Here is a 16,254-nt window from a genome sequence, read left to right on the forward strand (position 1 = left end):
TTTGGTTTTATTTATTTGAAAGGTACCTGTACCATGTATCCTGTATATGTCATCTCATCGGTGTGCTTAATAGCAATTTTGAAAAAACTATTGACATAATTATACGTCTATTAAAATGATCATGTTTTCATCCATGACGGTCTTGGTTTGAAATTTTGTAAATTTAAAAAAAGTTTTAAAAAAGTAATCCTCTAATTTATGTTATTTATAAAGATTTAGATACCTCAAAATTGCAGACACTTGCTTCACAATCAAAGGGAATGTTATCAATCCTGGATCACTCGATATTTTCTCTAACCTCCTTGTCTGCCCAGTAGGTCGATTACATTCGGGAGGGGGGGGGGGGGGGGGGGGGGGGTGCTTGAGATAAGACTAGTGTCCTATCCATAAGGTAGTCCCCAATATATGACCATTTACAGAAACTAGGATATACACCAGGATAAATTCTCCACAGACCCTGTGTTTGAAGACTTCAGTAGCCATTAGTTCTTGGGAAGTGGAGGATCATGGCTTCCATACACTGACAAAGCATATTTTATTCATTTTGGCCAGAAAACTTTAATTTCAAACATTGATTGATGAGGCTAACCTCCTAACTTGTCAAAAAGTTTGAAGGAAGTGAATAGCAAGATCCATTGAAGGTCTTCCAAATGCTGAATCAGCGTATGCACTGATGAATAGATCATTCATCATTTCCATTCCCTGAATACAACTCAATCCACTTTTGATCTGCCACCTGCACTCCTAGGTGGGTTCTTGACCTCCCACAGTGGGTAGAAATGTCACTTACTGTGTCTTCTATAGATAGTATGCGCTTGCTAAGAAGCTCATAACATTGCCATCCAAAGTATAACGGACCAACACACAAAACTGTGTGTATCCATGAACGTTTATAGTCAGTTCATACAGTTCAGTGAGCATTACTCATAAAAAGCGGATGGAAAAAACAATAACAAAGACCTGAGTGACGTCATCGTCGAACTATCTATATCTATATCTGTTTGCCAACTTGCCACCTGTTTTTGTCTTGTAATGGGATTATTTGGTTGTGTCCCTTCCCTTGTTGGGGTCCTTGGCCGGGAAGGAAACAGTTAAATGTATATTTAAAGTTTTGGGAGATGTTATTTTTTTTCATTGTAGATCATCTCTCTACTAGACTAATAGACTTATCTGCAGCTTATGACACTGTTTGGACAGGCGGACTGATATTAAAGCTTTCAAAAATGATTCCTTGTGGAAAGACGCTTACACTGCTGTTACCATGACTGGCACAAGATAGTTTCTTGTCATATTGGGAGGAAACAAAAGCAAAACGTGAAAAATTAAAAAAACGGGTACCACAAGGTTCAGTTTTAGAACCAACTTTCTTCAATATTTATAGATGCCAAAGTGCCAAGCACTGAAACTTGGATACGCTGACGCCTATCAATAAAAAAACTGGAAAGACACCACCCGCCTGAAACAATACTTTGATAATTGGTACCTAAAAATAAACACCACCAAATATTCATAAAGGGAGCACCTTCAACAACAAGGTTCAAATCGAGATCTTTCCATCGTCCTCCACTGTCCAGTTACTAAACTTGCAAGTGGATATGAAACAGTTCTTAGGGCAGAGGAAGACTTCTGAAGCTAGCTTGACAAAATGAATTTGGTTATGTATTATATTTGTTCTTTTGAACGTATATTGTAAGCATTGAATGTGTTCCTCTCAGTCGGATCCTGTGCTTGTGTCTAGATGAGACGTTTAAGTGATCTCAAACTAAGTACACTAATAGTGTGCTCTTGGAATCTACATCTGTTCCCGATTTGAACTAATTCTCTTTTGTCTTACTTATTCTTGGGTGCCTTAATTGTAATTCGAGAACTTTTTACTATTCTATTTTCTTCCTTTGTACTGGCGCTGATATGAGCTAAATGTGTTGCAAGCATCGTCAAACCCTTAAATTACATAAACAAAACACAGAGTTTTGAACCGGGAGAGAGGAAAGTGTGACGTCATGACTTCTCTGCCTTATTTGTAATGTGCAGAATGCCTTTCCTAAATGCATACCAATATGGTGTTTAATGGCAGACTTAACCCCTCAGACTAAACAAACGTCATGCTATGAGCCCAAAAGCCTTGAAGTTATATCATGGTAACACACGATTTATGGGGTGCATGAGGATATTGTGAGAGTTTGAATATAAAGAAGGCATCTATCAGGCAACTAGCACTATGTATGAAATAAAAATGTGATTTCCTATGACCTGTGGTGGGATCAAATTCCTTTTGGAATTAAACCATTTCCTCAGCAACAAGTGAGTAAAAGTAATAAAAATGTTTCAAATTGTTTCATATCATCATAACTCCGGAATATGAAAATAAAAACAAACCTCCATTGTTTCATTTCGTCATCAATGTCCTTTATTGTCAATAATTGTTTTCCCAGCTCCAAATGGAACTATATGATGGTGAGCAAGCATACACAAACACATATTTAAAAAATAAAAGAGAGATTGAAAATCAAACTGGCTAGATTTTTATTTGCGAGCATTACGTTTCAGATGACTTTTATGAGAACAGTTCTATTGTTCCGTCCGCAAACATTCCGTTTTTATCATTTGAAATCAAAATTCGTTCAAACAAACAAGAAAGTACATAAAACAATTAAAAGCAAAATAATAATAATAATAATAATAAAATAATAATAATAATAATAATAATAATAATAATAATAAAATAACAACAATAATAAAAATAATCATGATAATGATGTTGATAATAATAATAATAATAATAATAATAATAATAATAATATAATAATAATAATAATAATAATAATAATAATAATAATAATAATAATAATAATAAAAATAATAATAATAATAATTATAATAAAAAATAAAATTTAAGAATAAAAATAATTACAAAAATATAAAAATATAGAGTAACTCAATCACAACTTTCCTAAATAGATAATATCACAGATTCTTTTTTCTTGACACAAGATGGTATTCATTCATTTATCTGTTTATTTTCATTTTCAGTTATACTGAACCTTTAGTACTAAAAAAAAAAGGACATAAACTAACAACCTCACAAACACATTCATTTATACTAAAACACAAACACACAGATATACATGAACTCTCTCTCTTTCACACACAAAATCTCTCTCTCTCTCTCTCTCTCTCTCTCTCTCTCTCTCTCTCTCTCTCTCTCTCTCTCTCTCTCTCTCTCTCTCTCTCTCCCCTCTCCTCCTCTCTCTCTCTCCCTCTCTCTCTCTCTCTCTCTCTCCATCTCTCTCTGCCTCCCTATGTTAACTCTTCTCAATGGTATTTTGAAGCGGCACCACAAGACTGTCCAACTCCCTCTTGTGTCCTGTTTCAGCCAGCCATATCTATGAATAAAAAAAGATAACAAACCAGATGAAATCGATCATAGCTATAGGTAGTCCACAGCCATTAGGCCCATAGATCTGGAGCTTATCCCAGTTTCTATAGCGTGAAAAGGACAATAGTAATTGCTTGCTACACTTCGAATAGGACTATTGCAACTTTCCACCAGATTTAACAGATTCGGCTACCAAAACACTACTGGGTGGAAAGGGGGGGGGGGGGGGGGGGGAGATCAGAATAAAAATCTCGACTACATCTGGGATTGATCTTGGTCCCTTTCGCGTGTGAAGAGAGTGCTCTACCAACTGAGCTAACAGGACCTCCTCATAGCTGTAAAGATTTAGAATAAAAAAATGACACTCCAGCACAGATTACTCTAACAAGGTTCTTCATACTCATTCAAATGTCCTAAATTTTTACTTTATTATTCTTTGTTATGATTCCATTCCTTCCTTGAACTAACTTTTCCTTGAACACAGTTTTTTTTGTTTTTTTTTAAAGGGTTTTACGGCGCTTGCAACACATTAAGGTCATATCAGCGCCAGTAAAAAGGAAGAAAATGGGATAGTAAAAAGTGCTAGAATTACAATTAAAGCACAAAAGAAAAGGTAAGACAAAGGGGAATTGGTTCAAATAGGGAACAGATGTAGATTCCAAGAGCACACCGCCAAAGTACTTAGTTTGAGATCACCTAAAAGTCTCACCCAGACACAAGGACAGGCCCCAACTAAGAGGAATATACTCAAATGTTTATCAATCATATAATATAATAGGTAAACTAAACATAATACAATGCATAACAGAGAGATGATTTACAAGGAAAAAAATATCTCCCAAAACTATAACTATACATTCGACTGTTTCCCTCCCAGCCAAGGAACTCCGGCAAGGATAGGACAAAACTAAGTAATCTCATTCTAAGACAATGACAGGAAACAATTGGAAAACGGTTATGAGGGGATAGAAGACACAGCATGTACCTCCCTGCCCAATATGGGAGGTCAGTATCCCCACCCAGGAACACAGTTTCCTCAAACTGATTTCACCCAGCCGAAGTAAATAAAAAAAAGAATTTATTAAAGGTTTTCATATGTTTGTTTTTGTTTTTATGCGCCGGGTGATTTCAACCACTGATGATTTACTGTGATATTGACATGTGTATCTATCTACACTGCAGGCGTGTGTACACAATATGATACACACGCACATATACACACAGCCACTCAAACACCCCATCGCAGTTTCAGTTTTGTATAACCATCACTTCTCTGCTTATTATTATCACTTTGCCATTCGTTCGAATTTCAATGCAATGCGCCATGAATTGCTAATCGTTGGCTATGACAGTAAATGGATGTTGAGATACAGCGACCCCCCCCCCCCCCCCCCCCCCCCCCCCACATACATACAAACCCCATGTATAAAGTTATCTCCCTCAAAATATCAATAAATTATATAAATAAATAAAGTTCCCTTTATTCATCCTCAAGCTTAAATTTGTCCACTGTAAATATGTAAGTAAGAGAGATAATTCCATTCCAAATTTCTCAAAAGTAACACATCAAGCTGCCCAAGAAAAATATAAATATTTCTAAAACAAACATTTTGACTAATAAAGTTGTTTAATTTGGCATCCACACTATTAAAGCTGAACTGCAGAAACAATTAAAAAGAACTCCTTTAAAGCTATGCGATCTTTGGAACTGGAATTTACCCTAGTATCTTGGGCAGTAAGTGGATGGTGGCAATAACTTGCTACCCTTTGGATAGGATGTTATTACGAGTGTCAGTTAATCACAAAGTACCCTCTGTCAGATCTGAAAGATCCAACACTGCTGTTTATTTCTTCATAAACTCGGATCACTTAGTTATACTGCTGGAACCCAGCAAGTGACTGACAACAGCAGCTGCATGCTGTAAAATTGGCTAGCTGGACGGGGATTCCCCTTTTTGAGGGTTAAGACGCAAAGTATTGCATTTTCGTGATGTAATATAACACCATATCTAGATGACCACTTACATGACAATAATATTAACTTATGGAACAGACAGTACTACTTTCACTTGTTATGTTGGTTCTTTTTTCCTTTTATTGTGATTATTCTTATAGGTTTTATAAGCAATTTAAAATCCCTACTATTTAAAAATATTTTTGTTGTTGTGCGGACAATAAAAAATTCAAATCTTTAAAATCAGACGTTGGATTCCGAAACAAATTAATGCTTTGTCCAGTCTTAATATTTTTACACAAAGTAAAACATTCATTTTCTGATTCAACACATTTTAACTACGTTTTTAATGGTCATAAATGTAATGGGCTGGACATAAGGTATGTTCTCTCCATTTGTATTTTGTATTGTATTTAAAAGATATGGAGATAAGTGGATTAAACAATTTAACACACTCCTAAAGAACATATAAAGCAATATATTGTGTGTGTAGGTTTTACTTCACTATTCCAAATAGAAACAAAACCATCATCATTACACCATCAACAACACAATCACAGTGGCGTAGTAGATAATACAAGCAATGAATATGGCAGAAAAGGGCATTCCTCTCTCTCTCTCTCTCTCTCTCTCTCTCTCTCTCTCTCTCTCTCTCTCTCTCTCTCTCTCTCTCTCTCTCTCTCTTTCTTTTCTCTCTCTCTCTCTCTCTCTCTCTCTCTCTCTCTCTCTCTCTCTCTCTCACACACACATCCATACATACACACACATGCATACATACACACCTACATCCTGCATATACACACATACAAACGTAAACGACAGTCTAAGAGAAATTCATCACATTCCCACTAAACCTAATTCATACCACTGACAACAACGATATAACATCAACAGTTAGTACAGATAGTATTCCACAAAGGCAAGTTTGACTGGGGAAAATAAGAAGAGGGGAGTGAGGGGGGGGGGGGGGGGGGGGGAAGTACTCAAACATAGTCAAGATAGAGAAAATGATAGTGGCACCTCCTAGAAATTATCAGAATTCAGACATTCTCAATAGTCACAATGTACAAGTAGTGCAGCTGGTGAATAAAACCTTCCCACACCAATCAACAGGGACACGACTGAAACAAACCCATTCATTTCATATTTCTTAAATCAGTAACAGATGTGTCTTTAAGAACTATTATTGTAGGGCTACTTGCAGAGCGAGAGAGAGAGAGAGAGAGAGAGAGAGAAAGAGAGAGAGAGAGAGTGTGTGTGTTTATGTATATATATATATATATATATATATATATATATATATATATATATATATATATATATATATATATATATATATATATATATATATATATATATATATACACATTCCTGTACTACAATAAGTATGACTTCTTCACTCCTTTACCATATTCGTGGGAACTTTTAATGATAAAACTGTAGAATTGGTGTAGTAAAGTGTTCCATGGTCAGTGGGGAGTCCAGGAAATGATTACGACATTGTTTACATTGTGTAACTGGTCCAAATTCATCACCCACGATAGCCTAGACATCTCATAGACTGCTAGATATGCCCAGTGAAATTTGATACCCCACCCCTACACTTGTTACATATTTGTTGAACTGAATTAACATTAGTGCAACAGAAAGTAGACGGTTTGTACTATGTACTAGTGTGAATAATAATAAACTGCAACGTCTGATTGTTGTTTTAGGGATTCCAGAAACATTTGATTTAAATGATAAATGTAGTGAAAATGTGAGTCTACTTTGCTGTCTTCCTGAGAAAGAAATATAATGATGATATCTATGATATTTAGTCCACTGTGTGAGGGGGATTTCAATCTTTAACATGAGTGGTATAGGTTTACATTTAAGATAAGTGTCACTTGGCTATGCCATTATTTATCAGACCAATTAGACTACTCGCTTCACTGACTGCAGGCACGTGCCATACCAGAGCGCAGGTAAAGAGAAGGAGAGTAGTGACCTCTTGACCTAGCATCTCAACTAAGTGATCCGCTGGTAAACCACTGTGCCGATTATTAACTCACTGCTGGCTAGACAGAAGGATTAGCAAAAAAAATTTTAAAATCTTGATTGACCTTGGGGAAAATACGGGCACTCTTTGTGAGGTTAATGCTTAATCGACATAGCTATCTGGAAGCCCTAAAAATTACCATAATAAAAACGCAACCAGATATACAGAACTATACATTCAATTTTGGTAAAATGTAAGCTCGAATCAATCAATTAATCGAATAATGTCAAAGAACATTCAAAACATATAGTGTCAAACTCAAAATAGTCCTCTTTCTTAACTCACTCAATCCTAGAGATTTTTGCTACTTTACAAAATAGGAAAAAAATGTATTAAAATGAACATGTACATAGATAGTTTTATTCAACTATCATTAACATGTAGAAATTAAAAATATTAATTGTGTTACTACGCCTATAATTTGTCTCATAAAAATGTAATAAATAGGCATGGGGGGAAAAGTAAGCCCGGGTATACTACGGATATAGTCAGTGTTAGGGTTAAGTAAGTTAAGCTGATAATGCCCACTCATTTCGTTGAAATAATATGGAATAACTACCTGTGGCATTGATTTATGTTTAGATCTATAAAAACACCCTACAGTCTTCCACTAATAAAAGAGCACAACTATTTTTATCTTAAATGAATGGATAAATCAGGCCACAATCAAGACAACCATAAATCACGAGGAGTGACGATGGAATGATCCAACACACTGAAGCATGGCATGGCAAAGCATTCAAACATGGACTATGGTGATTACTTACATGGAAACGAGATTCTACCAGCGCTTGAAACTCCTGGCGTTGTTCCTTTGACAAGCCTGCGTCTTTGACCATGTGTTGCCAAGTGTCTATCTGCTTTTGACGTTTGTTCAATTCTTTTTGGTAGGCAAAAGGAAGACTGACTGGAATGGACTGTAAGACAATTTTTTAAAAATTCAACCATTCTCAAATGTAGGAATTTGTCCATAGAAATGAAAGTTGAAACATAATTACACACGTCTAACATCCACCTTGATATACAGAGGCAGTTTACAAATCTGGTCTTTATTCATTCGCAATTATGTGATAATGTAATGAATCTTTTAGAATTAAAAGCATAATACAAATAAAAACGAGGTTTATATGGACCATTTGGAAACAAGTCGCAGCACAACAGGTCCGTTTAAGCATGATTTCAAAAGGGTTTAGATCGGCTAAATCTTGATTAAACTGACAAGGTAATGATTGCCAAGAGAATTTCCTTTTGCAAACATTCCTGCTATTGAAAAATGTATGAATTGATTATGATTGTTTTGAAAAAAAAAAGAAACAACAATAAAAAACATTTATTTCAATTTCATGATTACCCCAGTACATATTCAAAAATATTCTGATGGTGAACCGGCATATAGCCTGTTAAAATTACAAAATCATTCCTATGCCCTAGCATAGTTGAGGTGTCTAATCACCTGTTCCTGCCTCAACACTTCAATGGCAAAATTGAACAAATCCAGAGTTAACAACCACAAAACACGTATAGGGAATGAGATTAGCGGAAGAGTAGTTTCCCTTGATTCTTCTCGCCCATAGTCTGTGACGTTACCGGCGGAAAAGTTATTAGAGAGAGAACGTCATGTTGGTTGTGAGCATGCGTCTCTCGTCCTCGCTTCAGCACAACCAACATGACGTTCTCTCTCTAATAACTTTTCCGCCGGTGACGTCACAGACTATGGGTGACGTCCAATCAAGGGACACTACTCTTCCGCTAATCTCATTCCCTATAGCAAAAGTCCTACGGTCTAATACTTTTTTTTTTTTTAAAGGGTTAAAGGATTTTATGACCATTGACTACTTTCGAGCAGAACAAAGAAAAACATGAATTTGATCATTTTTGAAACAATGATGTAAACTAATTTGCAAAAGGAAATAGTAATACCAATTTTAGAAATTACGTAAAGCCAAACTCATTCCTCAATTCATTTAATTTACCGGAAATGTAGCATTAGCATATACCAATTTTTATTCCAACCCTTTTTTTTTTTTTTTGTAACTTACTTTAGTAGAGCCTTGCATCTGGAAAGGTACAGAAAAGGAATAGAATTCTGATTCCGGTAGAATTTGCCACACAGGCTGTTCGTCTCTGTGGTCTGGACCTAAATGGATTGAAAGTTTTAAAAGAATTTATAAATTCATTTATTCTATTTGCTCTACGTGGTGTATCAGTCTTTGCTTTCTGGCAACATTATGATGAAGGTTAGGATACTGATGATGATGATGATGATGATGATGATGATGATGATGATGATGATGATGATGATGATGATGATGATCTTCCTTTTAATGTATCTGAATCTTCCTTTAATATCCACCTTCACTCATGAAGATTTTGACATGAACAATAACATTAAAGTGAACATGGAGCTTTGTCAAAATAACAGGAAAGGACAACAAGAGCCAACATTCCTGGTGCTAAGGGAAGACTTTGGGGGGGGGGGGGGGGGGGGGGTAATCTGATTACCTATGCACAAAGGTTGGTCCCACAGATTGGGCTGTGTTCCAATACCCGATTTTGCCATGTGTTCCTCTAGGCAAGCATAATGTGTGTGGTAAGGTGCCAGCATTACTGTGTCATTACTACTCAGGATGAGAGGTCGGTGGGGGTCAAAAGGTACAAAGTGCAAAGGGTGGAACCACTGGATGTCAGAAGTATAAAAGGAAAAGGTAAATTTGGCATATTCATTGAAATTATTCAAGCAATAAATGATTTAGCAAAAATTTATAACAAAGCAGTTTTTTATAGTGCGAAAGATGAATATGCTCGTTCAATTTTTTAACACAATCTATTCAATAAGGTAATTATTTTATGTCTCTCTCAGCCTTTTTTTTTTCCTCCTGAATTTATGAATTTAAAATCGTAAAGAACAATTCTATTAATACATCCTTAAACAATATGAAATCAAATGAGTTAAAAAAGAAATTAGACGTATCTTTTGAGAGCATGGAATCAAGTCAGTACAGTTCAGACATATTTAATCAAGTCAGTACAGTTCAGACAAATTTAATCAAGTCAGTACAGTTTAGATAAATTTAATCAAGTCAGTACAGTTTAGACAAATTTAATCAAGTCAGTACAGTTCAGACAAATTTAATCAAGTCAGTACAGTTTAGACAAATTTAATCAAGTCAGTACAGTTCAGACAAATTTAATCAAGTCAGTACAGTTCAGACAAATTTAATCATGTCAGTACAGTTTAGACAAATTTAATCAAGTCAGTACAGTTCAGACAAATTTAATCAAGTCAGTACAGTTCAGACAAATTTAATCAAGTCAGTACAGTTCAGACAAATTTAATCAAGTCAGTACAGTTCAGACAAATTTAATCAAGTCAGTACAGTTCAGACAAATTCAACCAAGTCAGTACAGTTCAGACAAATTTAATCAAGTCAGTACAGTTCAGACAAATTTAATAAAGTCAGTACAGTTCAGACAAATTTAATCAAGTCAGTACAGTTCAGACAAATTTAATCAAGTCAGTACAGTTCAGACAAATTTAATCAAGTCAGTACAGTTCAGACAAATTTAATCAAGTCAGTACAGTTCAGACAAATTTAATCATGTCAGTACAGTTCAGACAAATTTAATCAAGTCAGTACAGTTCAGACAAATTTAATCATGTCAGTACAGTTCAGACATATTTAATCAAGTCAGTACAGTTCAGACAAATTTAATTAAGTCAGTACAGTTCAGACAAATTTAATCATGTCAGTACAGTTCAGACAAATTTAATCATGTCAGTACAGTTCAGACAAATTTAATCAAGTCAGTACAGTTCAGACAAATTTAATCAAGTCAGTACAGTTCAGACAAATTTAATCAAGTCAGTACAGTTCAGACAAATTTAATCAAGTCAGTACAGTTCAGACAAATTTAATCAAGTCAGTACAGTTCAGACAAATTTAATCAAGTCAGTACAGTTCAGACAAATTTAATCAAGTCAGTACAGTTCAGACAAATTTAATCAAGTCAGTACAGTTCAGACAAATTTAATCATGTCAGTACAGTTCAGACAAATTTAATCAAGTCAGTACAGTTCAGACAAATTTAAGGTCCATTGTCTTTGAGCACATTTTGCGAATAAAATAACACATTTTTCTTTTCAAATGCTAATCAACAACAAAAATTTCATCAGGATGGGAATATAAAAAATGATAGTTATAGTTATAAAGACAACAAACCTGATCATAAAATGCCTGCATGGAGCTATGATGGAGACATTTTCACAACCACTGACATGAACTGTAGCCTCCACAGGACCAAGAATTAGGGTGGTGTTACGGCACTTTTCTATTGTCACAGATCTGGAAATCGATTCAAGTATGCATCTTTGTAAAGCTATTTTTTTTTCAGGAGTTTTGTAACTCTTTTGACACGCTTAGGCATATCAGTACTACTAAAAAGAAACACGATGAGTCAAAAGTTATGGATTTAGAAATCATAATTCAAAGCAGTCAAAAAATAGAACAATAAAAAGGGTCTCTCTGGTTCTAGAACAGTTGATACTGAGAATAATCTATCATGCGTCAAGTCTAAAACTACCCAATAGTCTCTTTTGACACTTTTAGGCATATCAGTACTACTAAAAAAAAACATGATGAGTCAAAAGTTAGAATGCTTTAATTATACGAATCAATGACCAACAATTCCTTATATATCACTGACAGTAACAACGATGATTTACAAAAAAAAAAAAAAAGTAAAATGTGTCATCTTCCTCAAAGTCATGCTTTTGATTGTTCCCCTTTCAGCAGACGATCATTGCCTAAGCTTAGGCAAAACCCAGGGCAGTGACAGAAAGCTTCAAGAAAGGGGATATCCTAAACAGAGAGGTAGAGATGACATCCATAACTTATCTCACTGCCCCTGTAAAGAGAGTCGAGGTTCCCCACTTGGCCATAATGCTTTGAGAAAGACACAAGATAGTGGATAAATTATCTTAAATAAGATTTTCATTGCAATAAGTCTGCTATAGGAAAAAGTCATCCTCATAATCAAATGAGAAGGGGGAAAAAAAATCAAACAATTGTATATAGCATAATAATCATAAAAACAAAAATGAAATGCAGAATATCTTTTTCTTTTCTTTGATTGAATCAAATTGTAACCACCACCCACCTGAGAGGAGATAGAAGATAGATGTATGAATGATGGCTTCGATGGATCTTGACAGTACTCATCTCTAAGGTCCCTGAACTCTTAATACAAAAACATCAAGTGTATAAAAGTTTCTTGTATCAACTATAGATAGGCATAGATTACAAATGGATGATCTAAGTGTGATGATGGATTTTTGACTTTCTTTGTTGTGTAAAGCTATGTGGTCTTGTGACATGAAGCTCGCCTACAGGATCATAAGGTCCTGGGTTCGAGTTCCACACGGAGTGGTGCATAGTTGAGTCCTTGGAAAAGGCTCTTTATGCACATACTTTCACTGTACTCAGGTATAAAATAGTATCTGGCCATTTACAGTGTTATCTCTGTCCGAAAAAATAAATTGTAATACGCCTAACAGGCATCATGTTTGTTGCCTAACAGGCATCATGCCTGTCTTCATGTTAACTCTCTTGAGTTCACCATTATTGGAAATCAAGGAAACTTGTTCGATTTTCCATTTATATGAATCTGAGAGAAGGTTTAGTGGATATTACGCAATATAAAATGCTGAAGTAGGACTCGTGTTAAAATTTGTTTCTAACCAAAAGCTGTTTTAATAATATGGAGACAATTTAAATGAAGCTAGAGACTTTATAAGAGACACTGACACAGACCACTGCCTGCATCTCACAGTGAAACTGTTGAAAACAAATGCCTACATAAAATAATGGCTAAACTATGGACTTTGATTCATAAATAAATGAATAAGTAAATAAATAAATGAATAAATAAATAAAGGAATGAATCAATGAATAAATGAATGGATGAATGAATGAATAAATGAATAAATGATTTTAAAATGTAATAAGCTTTGTCCTGATTTTTGTTTTTGTTTGTTTTACAACGCTTGCAACACACTTAAGTCATATCAGCGCCAGTAAAAAGGAAGAAAATGATTTTAAATGTTTGCAATAGATAGCACTTTTATAACAAGAAATATTTCAAAGATTTAATCAGAAAATTGGAAACTGCTGCAATTTTTCTGTGCATTGTTAGACAAATGATACGTACTGTGTTCTTTAAATCAATCTGGATGTCAGATGCCAAAAATTGAGTCTGACCTTAAACTGATCAATAATATAAAATTGTTGTTGTTGTTGTTGCTACCTTTAATTTTAGGAAGGGGGAGGGGGAAGGGAGGTATCATGACTCATCTGTTTTCTTGATAACAGTTCAAATATCATTATCTGTCATATGCATTTTTTGCGGCCGCAAATATCAGGGCGATCCGCAAATTATGGCAAATTTCCCAAAATTGGCAAATCGTGGCAAATTTTGGGAAAATTGGCAAATCGCGTGGCAAATTTTGGGGAAAAAAAAAAAAGAAGCGAAAACAAAACGAAAAAAAAGTGCAAAACTTGAGAGATGTTGCAGCTTTGCCTGGGACCAAACCAAGGGAAGCTACTCTCTATGGATAATGATCCTTTAAAAATCTTTGTAACAACGCTAATCACAGTCATTTCATTTCTCAAGTCCTTAAATGTCATATATTGTCTTTTATATATATTTTTTCTGTATCGTGTGTTAATTTTTACTGAAACGCTTAGTTTTCCTCCGCAAATTTTTTGGCAAAGTTTGGTCTTTTTGGCAAATTTCTTGGCAAATTTCGGGGTTTTTTTTTGCAAATTTTGGCAAATTTTAGGTCCCAATTTGGCAAAAAATGCAGATGACAGCATTATATGAGGAGGTGACTTTCAAAACGTGCTAAGTCCCTAGTTTTATCATTTAGAGCAAGAGGCAATTTTTTTGTCATTTATTTGACTTATGCCTCTTAGCTCCTGGCGAAGCATAGGGCCTCAACAGCACTCTTTCATCTTCTTCTGTCCTTGGCACAGACCTTTTCCTCAATCCAGGTAAGATTGGAGATGCACAAATCTTGGTGAAGGCTTCCCTCGAAGTCTGTTTTGGACGACCCTGTTTCCTCTTGCCCTGCGAGTCCATTCGAGAGCCTGCTTGGTTATATTACAGAGCTCCTTCCACAGGGTATGGCCAACCCATCGCTACTTTCTGCGTCTGACCTGGATATCCATTTTGCTCTTGGTTTGTTCTTGTCCAAAGGTCAGCGTTTGGCACTTTGTCAAACCATTTCAACTTGAGGATTTGTCGAAGACAGCGATTGACAGAGGTTTGTATCTTGGCTGATGTCATTTATTTAATGCCTTATAAAGGAAAATACTTGTCTTGTTTCCCTCATAGACCTGTACCTTGCGTGTTCCAAAACTTCATATTTTCACTGGTGATTCTAATGTGCCAATAGATTGCATGAGAGTGTTAGTGTTAACTTATTTTCTATCTCGATGTGACTTAGCAGGTTTTGAAATTCGCCTCCTCATATTTGGCCTTTACACTCCATTATCGGAGTCAGATTCACCCCGGCACAATACCTGATAAAGACACTGTGTCAAATAGGAAAACACTTACTCTTGCAATGGTCTGTTTGCTGACTTGACTCATGATAATCATTTTATTCCTGAAATTAAGGAAAAAAAAAACCCAAGTGTTTTTAATCCATTGAAAAAAAAGGATATTTGTGCAATCCTTTTAAGAACCATTGTTAAAGAAAAAAAAAAAGAAAATCAAAATCTAATGATGGACTTTCTCCATATCTATTTTACAGAAATACCATCAACATCAAACTATGTGTTTCAAGTTCCGTAAGTGGCATGGTTTTATCCCTTCCAGACTGGATGTTAACCTTCACAGCACATTGCCAATTATTTATAAAGATCACAGAAGATTGGTATAATAATATGTGTTTAAGTCTTCTAGAGCAGCCAACCCATAACGCAAATAAAACAGGGTTTTCACTGATAAATGAAAATATATTTTTTTAACGAAAAAAGAGCCCTTTAAAAAAAATTCAATAAAAACTTTCATAGTTATTACTATAACAATGTTGACTGCACATCAAAAACCAAAAAAATTATATTTCTCATTATTTTAATATTAAAATAGATTCTGACACAAGTTTAAACCTCCCCCCCCCACCCCCCCCCCCCCCCCCCCCCCCCCCCACACACAAAACACACACACACAAAATACCAATTAAAGGAGATAGATCACAAATAGAGAAAAAGTGGGATTCAAAAATCTGGCAAGATTTTCTTTTTACGACCTGAGAAAAATGGCTCCAAAAGACAAGCTACATTATATTATACAAGCAAAATGTAATTTTTTAATTTGGCAAACCATCCACTTATTGTGTTCAAACAGCTTTAAGATGTGTCCCAAACAAGCAGCAAATGGAATCAGTGGGATAACGTATGCAGCCAGTAAGAAACTATCATAATTTTTTTTCCCTACAGAAAAAAACATTGTCACTCTCCTGGCAATTATTTCCAAGTTGAATATCGTAATAAAAAGTGGGTCTAGAGATATGTACATATGCATGCACTAGCAGCCTAATAACCTCATCTAATAAATAGAGGTGCCTAAATGAGTCAATAAAATGGAGATAAAGATAAAGGGAGAAAATTTGACTCATGAATGAACAACACAAAACAAACGACGTTTCGGCCCTTGGCCCTTTTCAAGTAAACACAGAATACATATTTATTATATTCACAATCTAATATAAATATAGATGTATTCTGTGTTTATTTGAAAAAGGCCAAGGGCCGAAAAGTCGTTTGTTTTGTGTTGTTCATTCACGAGTCAGATTTACCCCTTTATCTTTATCTCCATAAT

The 16,254-nt window shown here is 35.1% G+C and overlaps 2 protein-coding genes across 2 annotated transcripts in view; one reads left to right on the forward strand and one right to left on the reverse strand.

The window, feature by feature from the left end:
- The window catches only part of LOC144969057 (TBCC domain-containing protein 1-like), a 55,895-nt gene that overhangs the window by 14,232 nt on the left and 25,409 nt on the right, over window positions 1-16,254 (forward strand). The gene's annotated exons all lie outside the window — the stretch shown is intronic.
- Window positions 3,242-16,251, reverse strand: LOC144966933 (TBCC domain-containing protein 1-like). Its single transcript, XM_078903628.1, is given in 9 exon segments — window positions 3,242-3,383; window positions 8,139-8,288; window positions 9,411-9,508; window positions 9,874-10,017; window positions 10,020-10,048; window positions 11,592-11,714; window positions 12,529-12,608; window positions 14,989-15,037; window positions 16,232-16,251. Coding segments are annotated over 9 exon segments (774 nt in total). The 3' UTR covers window positions 3,242-3,302.

The sequence above is a fragment of the Berghia stephanieae genome, chromosome 3 (genome assembly GCF_034508935.2).
Source record: "Berghia stephanieae isolate SIO BIC M18660-M18661 chromosome 3, UCSD_Bste_1.3, whole genome shotgun sequence".
Classification (NCBI taxonomy): Eukaryota; Metazoa; Mollusca; class Gastropoda; order Nudibranchia; family Aeolidiidae; genus Berghia; species Berghia stephanieae.